The sequence below is a fragment of the Microcebus murinus genome, chromosome 16 (genome assembly GCF_040939455.1).
Source record: "Microcebus murinus isolate Inina chromosome 16, M.murinus_Inina_mat1.0, whole genome shotgun sequence".
NCBI lineage: Eukaryota > Metazoa > Chordata > Mammalia > Primates > Cheirogaleidae > Microcebus > Microcebus murinus.
The window spans coordinates 67,255,851-67,271,498 of NC_134119.1; the positions used below are offsets into that span (position 1 = coordinate 67,255,851).

Below are 15,648 nucleotides of genomic sequence, written 5' to 3' on the forward strand. Positions count from 1 at the left end.
CCTCTTCCCGATCAGGCACCAGCTGGCCGGTGACTCAGGAGCCCTGCCCGGAGGCAAAGGTGCTGCCGGAGCCCAGCGTTGGGCTCAGTTTCCCCAGGGAGGGGGCGCTGGGGACCCCGGGGCCTGAGGGAAGAGGGCGCTGGGGACCTTGGGGCCTGAGGGAAAGGCGCTGGGGACCCCAGGGCCAAGGGAGGAGGCGCTGGGGCTAGACTCTAGGTTTGTTGGTCAGGCTGATCATTTTCATGCCCAAATGCACATTTTATTCTGAGAATAAGGAAAGGGGGGCTCCAGCAGACCCACCTCCGCTTGGCACCCCCAAACGGCTCCTCCGCCCACCCAGTCCCTCCCCATGGCCCAACCCCAGCAGCTGTGTCCCACAACTTTCCAGGCCCTCATTCTTCAGCTCCTTGACTCAGTTTACCCACAGCTCCTGAGCATGGTGGGTGCCAGGAGCGTCCCCTTTAGTCCCAGGGCTTCCCCACCTTGGCTCCCCCCACAATTCCAGCAGGGGGGCCACTGGGCCAGGCCCCTCCCCAGAGAAGTCCGGACACCCCGTAGGATTCGGGCTGTCAGGATCGGCAGCCGGTGGAGACTTGACTTCCCGCCTGCTTGCCATTTTGTGGCCTGCGACACCGAGGTCCAGGTTGGGCAGTGGGATTGTCCAGGTTCTGGGACAAGCAAAAAAAGTCCCTTCCGTTTCCTGGACACGGAGGCCAGAGGGCCTGCCGGAGGCCCACGAGCGAGGCCAGCCGAGGCCGGGGCTCTGAGCCTACACGTCACGCATCTCTCCCGGGTGGGCAGCCGAGTGCGGCCGGGCTCCTGTCAGGGCTGCCCCCCAAGTCCCGCACGGAAGGCCCAGTCTGGCTGCCGGGCGCCTCTGGGCTCTGGGAGTCTGGACGTGGCATCCTCACCCAACCTCCTGGGGGCCGCGGACAGATAGTGGAGGCGGCGCGGAGGGAGGAGGGGCAGGGGCCCGCCCCAGGGCTGGGACCAGGCCAGCGGAGGAGGCCGGGACTCAGCCTCGGCCCAGGGGCCCCCTCCAGTGCCCCGCTGCCGCATCAGGGCCTTGGCTGGGGTGTCCTTCGAGCCCCAGGACTTCTGGAGCTGTGGAGGGAAGGGGGAGGTGAGACGAGGAAGGGAGTGGGGGCAGCGGGGGGGGGGGGAGGACGGGGGGGGGGCAGCAGAGGAGGAGGTGAGAGACGCCCAGGGGAGGGATGGAGTTTGGGGGGGTCGGGAGGGGGAAGGGGGGCAGGAGGGACATGAGAAGAGAAAGGGAGGGGAAGGGGGAGGGAGGAGGAAGGGTGGGGAGGAGGTTAGATGGGAGGAGAGATAGGAGGAGAGGGAGGAGAAAGGGGGGGGTGAGAAGGCCCCTGAGCCTCCGGAACCAGGAGCGGAGTGAGGGGGCACCCTGGGACCCCCAAACCCACAGAGGAGGTGAGGCTCCATATCCCCACCTGGGGAGGAACCGGAAGCAGCTGGCAGCTGCCTGGGGGGAGCAAATATTTGCCCAGGGAGGGGTGAGGGTGAGGGTGGCTGGGGCACAGGTGGGAGCGAGGACCTTGCCCCTGCCCGTCCCCTCCCCTCGGAGCTGCAGCCTTCCCTGCCAGGGACCCAGGGGAGCAGTTCCCTGGCCACGTCTCCCTCACTCTCAGGGGAGGCTGCCTCCAGCTCCACTTAGCTATGGGGAAACTGAGGCTGGGGGGGCACGGCTCACAGAGGACTGCACCCCAGGCCGAGTCCACCAGTTCCCCCGCGCGGCTCTGCTCCCACCCTCCCAGCAGCCCACTGTACAGCCCAGGAAGCCGAGGCTGGGAGAGAAAAAGTCACCTGCCCAGGGGCCCCCAGAGAACTGGAACAGGCTCGGCCAGAACCCCTCATCTAAACAGCTGGGGGATGGGGCGGGGGTCCCTCTGAGCCCCCCTAATCCCTTCCCTCTCCCCAGCACCCCATGGCACTCAAATCCGGGAAGCAGGGAGCAAGCAGGGCATTTAAGAGCCCCACTTGGGAGGCAGCCAGGGCCGAGTTCCAATCCCTCTCTGGCGCCTCAGTTGTCCCATCTGTGAAGTGGGTGGGTGGAGGGCTGTGGCAAAGGTTAAGTTGAACCCCCTCTGTGCAAGTTCTGGGGTGGGGGCCGGCCTGCCACAAGGTGCCCTTGGGAGATGGCTGTCTCCACCCGGGCGAGCTACTTGACCTCTCTGACCTCTCTTTTCCCATCCATGAACATGGGCGTCATGGGAGTCATCCCGCCCTGGCCCAGGCTGAGGATGTCATGAAATATATAAAATTCCATTTGGGGAATTTTTCGTTGTTATTATGATCATTCTCTTTCATTTATCCTCACGGAGTCCTCACCGAACCGAGACTGAGCGCAATCGCTCAGCCCATTTCCTAGGTGTGAACACTGAGGTTCAGAGAAGGCGAGTCCTTGGCTCCGGCCCCTGAACTGCTGTGTGATGGCAGGATTAGCACCCAGGGCTCCTGGATCTCTGCCCCCTGCCACCCAGCATGCCTCGGGGTACAGGAAGTGGGGTGGCAACTAGGAATTCGGGGGAACCGGCCCGCAGCTCCCTGCCCCTAGGCTGGGAGCAGAGCCCTGGAGCCCGGCTGTGTGACTGTAGGCAAGTGCCTTTCCCTCTCTGGGCCTCAGCTGCCTCCATCCTCCTCCAGCCGCCAGTAGGTCTCACCTTGTCGTCGTCGCTGGAGCCCGACAGCTGGGACAGGCGGCTCAGGTCCCACAGGGAGCGGCTGGGCCGGGCCGGGGGGCCGCTGGGGGCCCGGCCGCGCTGCATGCTCCTGAGGACGTCGCTGAGTGCCGGCCCCGGAGCGACCGGGGACTCCTTCCCGTCTCCCCTGGCGATGCGGCAGGCAGCCAGGCGACGGGCCAGGGGGGCATTGGGCGGCGGAGGTGACGCGGGGGCCACGGAGCGGCGGCGGGCCACGCGGTGCGGGCTGTGGTCCAGCCGCAGGCCCCCCGCGGCGCTGGCCGAGGGGCGCAGAGGGGGCGCGGGCGGCAGAGGCCAGGAGGCCGCGTACAGCGTCCGGAACTCCAGGCTGAAGGCGTCGACGATCTCCCCGGTCAGCAGGGTCACCAGGCCCCGGTGCAGGCGCGAGTCGCTCCATGTGAAGCTGGGGGCCAGGAGTGCGGGGTCAGGGTCTCCCCACGGCCCGGACGCCCTGCCTGGCCCCCAGCTGGGTCCCAGGGGCGCCTGGCTGACCTCAGGCAAGTCCTGACCTCTCGGGCCTCAGCTTCCCCCTCTGCGGAATGGGAACAACCGAGTACCTCCCTGGGAGGGTTGAGTGAGGACAACATGAGTTAAGCTACTTATGTCATCTCTGGAATCTAACCGTGGTGCAAACCCGGGCTCTGCCCAGTCCCCACTGTGGACTTCACTGCCTCAGTTTCCTCCTCTGGAAAGAGACGGGGTTAGTTTCCTGACACTCACAGGGACTACTTAACAACTCCGCTGTCTGCCGGGCACGGTGGCTCACACCTGTAATCCTAGCACTCTGGGAGGCAGAGGCAGGAGGAGGGAGGATCGCTCAAGGTCAGGAGTTCGAGGCCAGCCTGAACAAGAGCAAGACCCCATCCCTACTAATAATAGAAAGAAATTAATTGGCCAACTAAAAATTATATAGAAAAAGTTAGCCGGGCATGGTGGCGCATGCCTGTAGTCCCAGCTATACTCGGGAGGCTGAGGCAGGAGGATCGCTTGAGCCCAGGAGTTTGAGGTTGCTGTGAGCTAGGCTGACGCCACGGCACTCACTCTAGCCTGGGCAACAGACTGAGAGTCTGTCTCAAAAAAAAAAAAAAAAAAAAAAAGACTCCGCTGTCCTTAGACTTTTGGGCAAAAAAAAAAAAAAAAAAGGAAAAGAGAGACCCTGCTGCTTCCTATAATGAGTGCCATTTATTAAGCACTTGCTGTGTGCCAAACTCTAGGCATTCCTGCTCCGTACCTCAGTCTGCTCATCTGTGAGATGGAGCTAAACATAGGAAGACGCAAGTGGGGATCGAGCTCCCTGCACATGGCCAGGACTAAGAGCTGCGAGTGTGGCGGCCAGTGCCCCGCCTGTCCCCATTTTCACGGCGGTCATTTAAAGCATGCAGCATAGATCTTAGCACATACATCTCGGCAAGTGCTCAGTAAACATCCTCTTCTCTCCCAGCCTCTTTGGGATTAAATGAACCCAAGCCCAAACAAACCCTGGCTCAGGGACCTCGGACACCCTCGCTCTCCCTTTCCGAGCCTCAGTTTGCCCATCGGGAGAATGGGGTTGCCATGGAAAGCGTGAGGCTGCAGCTAAGCCCTGGGGCGGGGAGGGGGTGCAGCACGCAGGAGAGCGCGGGAGCCCGAGGCCGGCCGGTCACTGTGTTCAGAGCATCTTTGCCTTGGCTGGGCGGGCGGCGGAGTCCTCTGGATTGTGACACGCCTCCCCCCGCCTGTGACCTCACCCCGAGCAGCCAGTGGGAACCCCGAGGGATCTGTGAGGTCACCTCATTCCACTCCACGGACTCTTGTCGGGCAGCGGCTGCTGACCACCTCCGTCCCTAGGGCTCAGGGAGGGACACAGAGCTTTGGGAACCGAGGACGTTCTGAGCGCCAACCCTGGGAGGCCCGAACGAGGGGCAAGCGTCGTGCGGGCGGGGCCAGTCCCGGGGGGTCACTCATTCGGCGGTTCCAGGAGGTCCAGGAAGCCCACGGCCTGGCTCGGGCACCGTCCACGCCGCCAGGCCACCATGGTCCTCGGCTGGCTGCTGCTTCTGGTGATGACTCTGCCCCCTGGCACCACGGGTCTCAAGGACTGCTTTTTCTGTGAGCCCACCGACTCCGCGCACTGCCCCGCCACCCTCATGCACTGTGGCGACGACGAGGACTGCTTCAACGGCCGCGGGGTGGCCCCGGGCACCGGGCCGATCATCAGCAAGGGCTGCGTGCAATCCACCAGCTGTGGCCGCGAGGAGCCCGTCAGCTACAAGGGCGTCACCTACTCCCTCATCTCCACCTGCTGCGTCGGCAACCTGTGCAACGGCGCGCCCCGCCCCGAGAGCAGCCGGTCGGCAGGGACTGCCGCCAGCCTGGCGCTGGGGCTGGGCTTGCTGCTACCTCAACACGTGCTGTGACCAACAGGGAGGGCGGGGCCTGGGGTTGGTGTCCCCGCTCTGCCACTGCCCCCACCCGTGCCCCCACCTCCTCCCCCCATTGAACAGCCTGAGGCCCTGCACACCCTCTCGTGGCCCTGGCTCCATCCCTTCTAGGGCTGTCCACCAGGAGCCCGGGGCTCGGTGAGGCACGCTCAGGCCTGATGTGACAGTGGGGACAGTCCATGGGTTTGGTCACACTGCTGTCTGTCATTGGTTCTTAGACGCAGGTCTTCTCACATTTCCATCCAGATGTTTCTTTCCACGGGTTGCCCCTTAGACTCCATGAAATGTGGTAAAAAATATATAAATAATAACAATAATGACAGCTGATATTTACGGAGCACTTCGGATATTCCGTGCCGGGCACCACTGTCGCACTGAATCCTCACGAGAAGCTGGGACGGTGGATGCTCTTCAAAACATCCCAGTCGTGGCCGGGCGCGGTGGCTCACGCCTGTAATCCTAGCACTCTGGGAGGTCAAGGCGGGAGGATCACTCAAGGTCAGGAGTTCGAGACCAGCCTGAGCAAGAGCGAGACCCCGTCTCTACTAAAAATAGAAAGAATTAATCAGCCAACTAAAAATATATAGAAAAAATTAGCCGGGCATGGTGGCGCATGCCTGTAGTCCCAGCTACTCGGGAGGCTGAGGCAGGAGGATCGCTTAAGCCCAGGAGTTTGAGGTTGCTGTTAGCTAGTTAACGCCACGGCACCCTAGCCCAGGCAAAAAATCGAGACTCTGTCTCAAAAAAAAGAAAAAAAAAATCCCAGTCTCGGCGCTAGCAGTTTTCAAAGTGGAGTCCTCGGACTGGCAGTATCGGCATCAACAGGGAATTTTCTGGAAATGCAGATTCCTGGGCTCTGTCCCCGTGGGATGAATGGGGGTGGGGCCCCAGAGCTGTGTTCTAACAAGTCCCCCTGGTGGTTCTAGTGCAAACTGGAGGGTGAGAATCACTGGGTTCTCAGCCATGGTTCTCCGCCAGCCACCTCCACTCTCCAGGGGACGTGTGGCCATGTCCGGAAACTTTCTCGGTTGTCATAACTGGCAGGAGGGTTGAGGCTGAAGATTCGGCTCAGCGTCCTACTGTGCACACACAACAGCCCCCCAAAACAGAACTCTCCAGTCCAAAATAGGTCCGCTACCTCTGTTGGGAAACCTTGTTCTAGAGGCACTAACCAAATCAGCCCGCTCTGTAGAGGGGGAAACTGAGGCACAGAGAGGTGAAGTGCATTGCCCGAAGTCACACAGCTAGTAAGTGGCAGGGCCAGGATCTGAGTCCACGCCCCGCCTCACCCCGCCACCGCGCTGTGACCCTGTGAGGTAGGTGCTGTTGTTACTCGCACTTTCTAGACAGGGAAACAGTCTGAGAATGGGGGAAGCACCCCAAAGCAAAGCGTTTGGGGTCAGTGGAACCCCGAAGAAAGGAAAGGAGGGACGTGAGCCCATCTGTGGGTCGGGTCATCTGACAGTGGCTCTTCCTCTGTCACAGACACTCAGAGAGTGAAGTTACTGACCCAAGCAGAGCTCAGGCTCCAATCCGGGTCCTCCTGGTTTTGAACCCCTAGCCCCCGAACTGCGGGCCCAGTTTCCCAGATGAGGAAACACAAGGTCAGAGAGGAAAAGCCACCTACCAAAGCCACTGCAGGCCAGCAGCAGGGCCGGCGCGGGCACCAGCCCCAAGCCTGCCCTGCCCCACGCTACCTGCTCTCTAGGGAAGGGTGATTTGGACCCATTTTACAGATGAGGACAGAGAGGCCGGGAAAGGGGATGCTCGCTGTTCTCTCGCACACTGGGGGCACGCTGGGTACAGAACATCAGGAGGCGTGGCGGGGGTGCGGAGGCCATACCTGTAGGATCCTGAGATGACCCTGTCACCGTCAAGCAGCACGAACTTCTCCCGCACGTTGCCGCTCACCTGCCGTCGCCAGCGACTCTGGAAGCTGCAGCCCCGCACGACGCGGATGTCCAGGTTCTAGCGGGGCGTGGGGGACGGGGAAGGCACATCCTCGCTCAGGGGTCCCTCCAGGCTGGCTTTACCTGGGCGACCCATGACTCCGTAGCAGTGTCTGTCCCAGTTTCCCCAGATCCTCAGGCGTCTCTTAGAGATACCCGAAGCTCTCTGGCTCAAGACCCCGTGGGGATGTCCACCCCTCGGGCACGGACATCAGGGGCCATCCCAGCTGGGATCCACCTCGGTGGCCCTGGCCCCCCCTGGAGGAGCCCGTCCCTGCTACCCCCAGGCCAAGGAAATGGGGACTCATGGGTCCCTCTGGCCTGGCCCCTACCTCTGTGGCCCAGGGGTTCAGCCCCAGCTGCTGGGCCAGTGCCAGGAAGGCAGGCAGCTGCTGGCGGTCCAGGAGCAGGTAGACAGGGACCCAGCGGCGCGTGGCGGCAGCCACCAAGTCCCAAAGCAGGTCTGGGTCAGTGAAGGCATCCATGACCACGGCCACCAGCTGGGGGTGGGGAGAGGGGATGTGGGCATGCAGATGGAACCTTGGGTTTGGGGATAGTCAGGGGGGCTGGGGGCCTGACATTGGGGACAGGGGTGTGGTGCTCTGGGGGCCGGGAGCTTAAGGGCCCAGCCTCCGCGGGATGCTCAGGGGGGCTGAAGGGGACACGGTGCCTGCGAGAGTGAGGAAAAGGCGGCCCCTCCTGCAGCCCCCCAGCCCCTAACTGCTGGAAAACCGTCATTGTGACTCATGCCTACAACAGGGAATGGTGTCCCTTGATCTGTGACGTTACGGTACCCCAACGTCCACGGCTCCAGGGTCAGTGGCTGGATGCCCTTGCAGGGCACTGTGGGTAGGTGACTGCACTTCCGGGGCCTTGGGAGTGTCCCGGGTGCTGGGGGTGGGAGGGGTGACCTGCCAGGCCACTGAGGTGAGCTTTGGGGACCCGGAAGTACTGAGAACCTGGATCTTGCAGGCAGAATAAAGTAGTGGTAACAAATCCTGACTCACCAGCCAGATGGCCTGGGTTCAAATCCCCACTCGGCCACTTACAAGCAATACATTTCACCATGCCTTGCCTCAGTTTCTCTATCTCCTCAATGGCATCACTGCCCTGCCCTTCCAGGGCTCTCCGAAGACTACGCACATCAACAGGGACACTGAGACTGGGAGGGACAGAGCCACGGCTGCAGGGGACACCTGCACCACCCCCCTGGGGGGCTGGCGAGCCCGGCCTGGTGCTGCGGGATGGGGTGGGTGACTGGCGCTGGGGGGTCACGGTTAGGTTCAAGGGCATGGCTGGCTAAGGGCACCAGGTCTTGGGGAGCGGGTAGGGGCACCCAGACCTGCGAGGGGAGGACGAGGTCTGGGAGTGTGGACTCCCGGGTTACAGGTCATGGGGGATGTGGACTGAGGGTACTTGTAAGTCCCGGGAGACAAGGGAGAGGCGCCTGGGACCCGGTCCCGGGAGCTGGCACGTGTGGATGTCCAGGTGTGGGGAATGGACGCCCGGCCCGAGGCACCCACCTTGTGGGCGGCCTGGATCTCCCGGCGTACTAGCTCCTTGAGGGGCGGGTGGCCCTCTGCAGGGGGCTGGGTGTACAGCTGTGCCCGGGTGATCCCCTTCCAGGCCGAGTCCTCCGGCCAGCCCAGCCGCAGGACAGGCGCTGGCTGCTCCGACTGCCCGGGCCAGTAGGTCAGGCTGCCCACGTCCTCCTCGGTGGCAGCGGCTCCCTCTGCTGTCCCGCCGGGCTCCGGCTTGGCTACTGGCCAGTCTTCAGCTGCTGCCGCCAAGCCCTGGGCCTCATCCCTGCTCAGGAAGGGCCACAGCCCCTCGCGCTGCACGCAGGCCTGGAACGCCTCCGTCCCCTCGCTCAGCAGAGCCTCCAGGGCCAGCCGCTGGCCCTCGGAGTACAGGAAGCCGGGGCTGGCCTCGGTCAGGGGCAGCACCCCAGCCCCGGACTCCTCTCCGTCCAGCGCTGCCAGCTGGGAGGCTGCCATTGGAGCCACTTGGGTAGGAGGACTGTCACAGGCTGGGTCCCTGAGGGTCTGGCTGTCTTTGGGGGACTGACCATCTGGGGGTCTCCTAAGAGGCAGATTCTACGAGGCCATCAGGGGCCTCCAGGGTGGCCCCACAGAAGTCCAAATGGTTCCCTGTGGCTGTCCCTGGCTCACTGTCCTGACAATCAGACTGCCCAAAGGACTGACCGCTTGATCCCTCAGGCTGCTCAAACCAACTACCTGCCCGCCCGCAGCTAACACCATGCCTGGCTGGCGTCCCTCACCTTCCTGCCAGCTGTCCCTGCTGGTCAGGCTGACCCCCTGACACCATCTCCAACCGTGTGACCCATTAACAGGGCATCTCTGCTCAGTCACACAACAACTTCCAGCCTGCTGGTCACACAATGCCCCTAGGGACCTTTAGCTGTCCTGAACTTGGCCAGGCTGGCCACCCACCTGCCCTGGCTGACTGCTCACTTTCAGGCCACTGACTGTGCCTGTCTCCACTCAAATGTCCCTAACTGAAGAAGGCTGCCTGTTTGTCCCTGGTCAACAGCAAGACCAACTCTTCCACTGTCTGGAAAACACCGATGGCTTTTGACTGACAATCTCAGGATCTGACAGCTGTCTCCACCTGAATCTGTCTGTTTGGGGGCCAGCCAGCCGCAGGCTCAGCACCTCTCACCAGCAGACTCTCTGGGACGGGTCCCCATGGTGCCTGTTCACAGCCTTGGAGGAACAAGCTCCAGCCTGAAGCCTCGAACCCTCCCCTGCCCTGCCCCGTCAATCAGGAACGCTGCTCCCCACACCCTCCCCCTTCTGAGGCCGCTGCAGTGGAGGGTGACATGCTCTATGGGGGTTTTCATCACTACGGAAGTGGCACATGATCTCCACAGCCCATCTTGGTTTGAGGGCACCAGGCAGGCACTGTTCCCCAGACGGCCGCCCCTGCCTGTGTCCCAGCCCTTGGAGCCGTTTTGGGCTGTCCTCTGATCCGAGCCCAGCCCTGGCCACGCTGACCCCAGCCTGGATTTCTGCCTAAACTGTACCTGCTGCCAGCTGCCCAGCCACTTTTTGGACAGGGGCCACTGTATATCCCGTCCTGCCTGCCTCCCAAGCCTTTGCCAAGGCTCCCGACGCAACCTCGGGACTCAAACCGGCAGCTCCTCCTTCCAATCCGAGCAACCCAGGCGCTCCTTCCTCCCGGCCACGCGAGGAGCCCTGCAAAGAGAGGGAAGTAGAGCCAGGCTGGCCGCCACACACCCTATCCGTGTACCCGCTGCTCCCTGTGCCTCCATCCCCATCCTTGCTTCTCTTGCCTTTTCAGGGGTGAATACCAGGCGCTGGAATCTTCTTGCTGTTACTTCTGTGGCTCTTCCGGCCCTCTTGCCTCATTCGCCCTCTCTTCTCATTCATTGTGCTGCCTGCCCGGGATCGGGAACTCAGCCCCTTGTGTAAACACAGGAGGGCCCGGAGGAACGACCAACTCAGGTCTACTGGGAGGTCAGGGCGCGGCTCCGGGAACACACATCCACTGGGCACTGGCCCAAGGGCCTACTGCCCGCCCCCTCTACACTTCCCTGTCCAAGCCCTGCATGCCCTCCCCAGCGACAGGGAAGGGTAGCAGGTCCTTTAATAGGGGGCGGGGCAGGATTGATCCTAGAAGGAAGCAGGTGTGGGAACACCTGACACCTGGCTCTTAGGAGGAGGCAGGGCTCTGGGCTCAGGGCCCAGCAAGGGGCCAACAGGTGTGGTGAGGTCCAGACGCTGTGTAAATGCAGAGGCCGCCAGGGGGCGCTTTCAGGCTGGGCCCCACACATGGGGCTGCTGCTCCCAGAGTCCAGTCTTCACTGGCCACCGGCACAGCTGGCAGTCCCCAATTCCCCCACCCGTTGCCCCCAAACACACAGAAGGCCATTGGCATCCAAAATCTTTTTAATAAGAGAGTGGGATCCAGGGTTAGTTTTTGTAGCCTCGGCTGGCCCGCCGGCCTCTGGCGCGCTCGAACTTCCGGCCCTTGGAGCGGACATAGGGTCTGTGGGGAAGAGAGAGGGTGCCCGTCACACAGATGAAGACAGGGTGGCGGGCAGGACTCAGCAGGGACGCCTGCGCTAAGGAAGCAGCACAGGGCGCCTTGCTCAGCCCGAGAAGGCCGTCAGCTGCTGCAAAAGCCTGGCAGTGGGCCGGGCGCAGTGGCTCACGCCTGTGATCTTAGCATTCTGGGAGGCCGAGGCAGGCAGATTGCTCGAGGTCAGGAGTTCGAAACCAGCCTCAGCAAGAGTGAGACCCCCATCTCTACTACAAATACAAAGAAATTAATTGGCCAACTAATATATATAGAAAAAATTAGCCAGGCATGGTGGCACATGCCTGTAGTCCCACCCAGCTACTCAGGAGGCTGAGGCAGAAGAATTGCTTGAGCCCAGGAGTTTGCGGTTGCTGTGAGCTAGGATGATGCCACGGCACTCACTCTAGCCTGGGCAACAAAGTGAGACTCTGTCTCCAAAAAAAAAAAAAAAAAAAAAAAAGCCTTGCAGTGCAGGGAGCCAGGATGCCAGGAACGGCTGACCAGAGCCTGCCCCGGGTCCCAACCTGAACACTGAGCACTGCGGGGGGCTGGGTAAAATGCAGGCTCCAGGCTTTCCCAGGATACTGGCCCCAGAGAGCCTGTATTTCAACACTGTCTGTCCCAGCTCAACAGCGCTCTAAGTTGAGCTGAATGAAAAACTGGGTAAGACGAGCAGTAGGGAGTTCCAGGAGGCCCAAGGCCGATTGGTATGAGCAACAGAAGCAGCTGGAAGGGCCGCCAGGCTGGACCTGCAGGACAGGGTTCTGATACTCACTTGGTGTGGCTGTGCGGGGTTCCTGGGGCCTTGCCGAAATGCCGGTACACCTCTCGGCCCTTCCGAGGACCTGGGAGGGGAGAACTGGGTGAGACGGGGACCCGGCACCCAGCTCCTGCAGGAAGCCACCCTCCAACTGACCCTCAGGGGGAGGAAAATGATTCGGGCCAGGAGGTGGGGTGTGTGACCTCCTAGTAAAGGCTGCCAGCAGCCACATAGCTCACTGTGACCCCCCAAAGGGAACCACCGAGCATCACTCACCGGAAAGCAGGACGGTGCCACGGCCCTTGGGGGAGTCCAGGGCCAGCTGGTCGAAGGTGAGGATCTTGCCCCCGGCCTTGAGGATGCGGGTGCGGGCCCGGCTGCTCACTCGCAGTGCACACACCTGGGGGGACAGGGCAGGTGGGGTGAGAACCCCTGCATGGCCACCCAGGACTGCTGGGACTCATCACCCACTGCGCTGGCTGCTTGCTGGGCCCGACACCACCATTTACACCAGGAGCTCCCTGGGTTAACAGCAGCTGTTCTTAACACTTCAGATCAAGAAACTCCTTTAAGACCACAACTCTACGTGTTATTCTGTGTAAGAAAACTTAGACCCTGTCTCTACTAAAAATAGAAAGAAATTAACTGGACAACTGAAAATACATAGAAAAAATTATCCAAACATGGTGGTGCATGCCTGTAGTCCCAGCTGCTCGAGAGGCTGAGGCAGGAGGACTGCTTGAGCCCAGGAGTTTGAGGTTGCTGTGAGTGAGGCTGACACCACGGCACTCTAACATGGGCAACAGAGTGAGACTCTGCTCACAAAAAAAGAAAAGAAAAAAGGAAACGTGGACAAAAAAGGACTTAGGGACATATTTCTTTTTGAGTCAGAGTCTCACTATGTTCCCCAGGCTAGAGTGAGTGCCATGGCGTCAGCCTAGCTCACAGCAACCGCAAACTCCTGGGCTCAAGCAATCCTGCTGCCTCAGCCTCCCCAGTAGCTGGGACTACAGGCATGCGCCACCATGCCCAGCTAATTTTTTCTATATATATTAGCTGACCAATTAATTTCTTTCTATTTTTAGTAGAGACGGGGTCTCGCTCTTGCTGAGGCTGGTTTCGAACTCCTGACCTTGAGCAATCCGCCCATCTAGGCTTCCCAGAGTGGACTTAAGGACATATTCAGGAGTGACAAATTTATGTTTGAGCCCAGGCTATTAGACTCAAGAGCTAGCACTGTCCGCAGTCTGCAATAGGGAAGAGGGTCTCACACCATCAACAATGCCAACAAAGACCCGCACTCAATTCTAAAAGCCAGCCGGACACGCATGACGCATGTCTCAGGAGGAGATGACGCAGAATGAAGATGGACCAAAGCCACCACAGCACACCAGGTCTCAGTCAGGTCTGTGGACTCTCCTCCTAGGCTTGTGCCCTTGACCCATCCTACTCACCTTCAGTTTGGGGACCTCCTGAACCCTCACATCATCGGTTATGGTCCCCACTACCACAGCGGTCTTGTTTTCCCGGCCAGGAAGCTTCATCTTCCGGATCTGGGAGGGAAGGGAGGATGCATGTCGTCCGTCCTGGTGTTTACGTCCAATTCCCCTGCGTCTGGCACTCCCAGAACCAGGATCGTTGTACCCCTTGAACAGGCTAAACCCACTCGGACCACACCCCTCAAACTACAACAGGCCTCATCTCACGTCTGGCTTGGGGAAAACTCCAGACAAAAAATGCAAGCACAGACTATGTAACATATACTTCCTACAGAAGGCTTTTGACATGTAAGACTCCTGCTATGTGACTTGAAGCCTCCGCCAGTCTCATGAAGCCACTTGACCACCCCCCACCTCACAACGAGAAAGAAACAAGGCCCAGAAGCCAAGGCAGCTGTGGCTCAGATTGCTCCTGCAGAGCTCCAAGCCCACCCTTCCAGACAGACAAGACCCAGTGGCTCCCCAAGTCCTCCTATGCTGCCTGGACCAGCCACTCACCATCCGGGAAAGGGACAGAGGTGGCCGATTGGTGCGACTCATAAACAACCTCTTCAGCACAACCTGGTTGAAGGTGGAGTTGGTTCGTCTGGCCAGAAACCTGTACAGCTGGAGGGGTAGGGAAAAGTTCAGAATGAGAACCTGGGACAGCTCACTTCTCACAACTTTCTAGTGAAAGGACAAACAAATGATGATTTGGGCCAGAAGGATTTTATCACTTCCCCCCAACCCAGTGAACTCAAGGGAAAAAACTGGCCCAGGTCCTTCCTGGCCAAGGACCCAGAAAGCCCCCGCCCCCCCATTCCCAACTTGTACACAGCCTAGAAGCTAATAACACTGAAACTGGGATGGAACCAGATTATCAGAGCCTGTCCTGCAGGCCCCTGACAAGAGCCTGGTACCAATGCTAGAATGTAGGATCTGAAAGACACAGATCTGGGATAACCCTACCCAAAGATCTCAGGTCCCAAACTCACCTTGACCAAAAGCCTTAGGTAAATGTCCTGGCTCTTGGGCTCCTTGCGACGAACCTTTCGGTCCTTGTTGTGGCGGATATCGACTCCCTGCAAGGGTGAAAGGGCAACCATGGACCCAGTTCAGAAACAGGCCATTTACCCCATAAATGTTCACAATTACTACTTACCTCCAAGACTGAGCTGGGCCCCAAACTCTTGACACACCAGCTCAATTCCCAGGTTCACCACTGGGAGACCTTGGACCACAACCGACCCTTCCACAAAAAAGGAATATATACAAAGCCTTCCCCACATGGCGCACAGTACCTTGCAACACCTTAACAGAGTTGCCACAGTAAACAACAACGGCAACAAATCTTTGCATGTCGTTATCTCCATCAATCCAACAACTCTATGAGGTAGTTTGATAACTTCACTTTAAACCTGAAAAGCCCACCATTCCCACTACTTCCCCGCCCTCCTTTTTTGAGTAAACGAAGTTTTTTAGATTGTGCTACTAATTGTAAAGATCTATTCAAGCATTACTAGTTCCCACTACTTATTTAACAGTTACAGTTTGCAAGATGAGCGCTTCCTGTTATTTCTTCCTAAATGCACAAACTCCTGAGAGATTACTATGTCCCCGTGAAACGACAGACACGAGAGGACAGACCTGGAAAGCAACACAAGGTGGGCAGAGATCTGAGAGTCTTAAGCCCGCCTGGCTCCAGAACCTGAGTACTTAACTCTCGACCCAGCCCACAAGAACCCAACTTTCCAGACTAAGAAGTGACAGGCAGCAAAGACAAGTGGTTTACAGTGACTGCGTGACAGCCACCTGGGTACGAATCCGCCACTTCCTGGCTTCGTGGGCCCAATCATATCATTTAGCCTCCCAGTACCTCAATTTGGTCATCTATTCAATAGAGCCGATAACTAGTAAGCACACAAGAGGAGCCAGAGGCTGATCCTGATCCATCCCTGGTCTCCGGGCCCCTAGAGAAGCCCCCCACCTCGGGAGTTGCCTCCTTAGGACACCCGCGGAACCCCTGCCTCCCTCTGGCATGCCCCCAGCCCGAGACCACGGCGGATGGCGGCGGATGGCCAAGCCCTGAACGCCGAAAAGCGAGCTCACCATGATGGCGCCTCCTGCTCCGCCAGGTTCAGAAAGAGAGAACGGGCCCGGAATGGGCGGGGAAAGCTTCCAGAGCGCGGCGGTGGTGTGACGTCATATGACGGCGACACGCCGCTCTACCACTAATCCGGGCTTCTCTGTGGT

The 15,648-nt window shown here is 59.9% G+C and overlaps 3 protein-coding genes across 3 annotated transcripts; 1 reads left to right on the forward strand and 2 right to left on the reverse strand.

Moving 5' to 3' along the window:
• Positions 1-340: 340 nt before the first annotated feature.
• On the reverse strand, positions 341-10,904 carry FAM83E (family with sequence similarity 83 member E). Its single transcript, XM_075993207.1, has 5 exons — positions 8,616-10,904; positions 7,425-7,592; positions 6,987-7,111; positions 2,685-3,126; positions 341-1,104 (listed from the first exon to the last, which is right to left on the reverse strand). Exons 1-5 carry the CDS (start codon positions 9,087-9,089, stop codon positions 823-825), a joined length of 1,491 nt encoding a protein of 496 aa, XP_075849322.1. The 5' UTR covers positions 9,090-10,904; the 3' UTR covers positions 341-822.
• On the forward strand, positions 4,502-5,468 carry SPACA4 (sperm acrosome associated 4). The gene has a single exon (XM_012754419.3). It carries the CDS (start codon positions 4,736-4,738, stop codon positions 5,117-5,119), a length of 384 nt encoding a protein of 127 aa, XP_012609873.2. The 5' UTR covers positions 4,502-4,735; the 3' UTR covers positions 5,120-5,468.
• A 102-nt stretch (positions 10,905-11,006) lies between the features above and the next one.
• Positions 11,007-15,645, reverse strand: RPL18 (ribosomal protein L18). Its single transcript, XM_020283400.2, has 7 exons — positions 15,505-15,645; positions 14,391-14,477; positions 13,915-14,022; positions 13,372-13,470; positions 12,194-12,317; positions 11,933-12,002; positions 11,007-11,124 (listed from the first exon to the last, which is right to left on the reverse strand). The coding sequence occupies exons 1-7, from the start codon at positions 15,505-15,507 to the stop codon at positions 11,049-11,051; spliced, it is 567 nt and encodes a 188-aa protein (XP_020138989.1). The 5' UTR covers positions 15,508-15,645; the 3' UTR covers positions 11,007-11,048.
• Between the last annotated feature and the right edge of the window lie 3 nt (positions 15,646-15,648).

Coding starts and splice junctions, on each gene's coding strand:
- SPACA4 (XM_012754419.3), top strand. CDS start 4,736: ATGGTCCTCGGCTGGCTGCTGCTTCTGGTGATGACTCTGCCCCCTGGC.
- FAM83E (XM_075993207.1), bottom strand. CDS start 9,089: ATGGCAGCCTCCCAGCTGGCAGCGCTGGACGGAGAGGAGTCCGGGGCT. Junction 3,127..6,986: donor GTCATCTCAGGATCCTACAG/GTATGGCCTCCG, acceptor CCTGGCCCCCAG/CTTCACATGGAGCGACTCGC. Junction 1,105..2,684: donor GCTCCAGCGACGACGACAAG/GTGAGACCTACT, acceptor TTCCCTCCACAG/CTCCAGAAGTCCTGGGGCTC.
- RPL18 (XM_020283400.2), bottom strand. Junction 14,023..14,390: donor ACCTAAGGCTTTTGGTCAAG/GTGAGTTTGGGA, acceptor CTACCCCTCCAG/CTGTACAGGTTTCTGGCCAG. Junction 12,318..13,371: donor AGGAGGTCCCCAAACTGAAG/GTGAGTAGGATG, acceptor CTGTCCCCCCAG/GTGTGTGCACTGCGAGTGAG.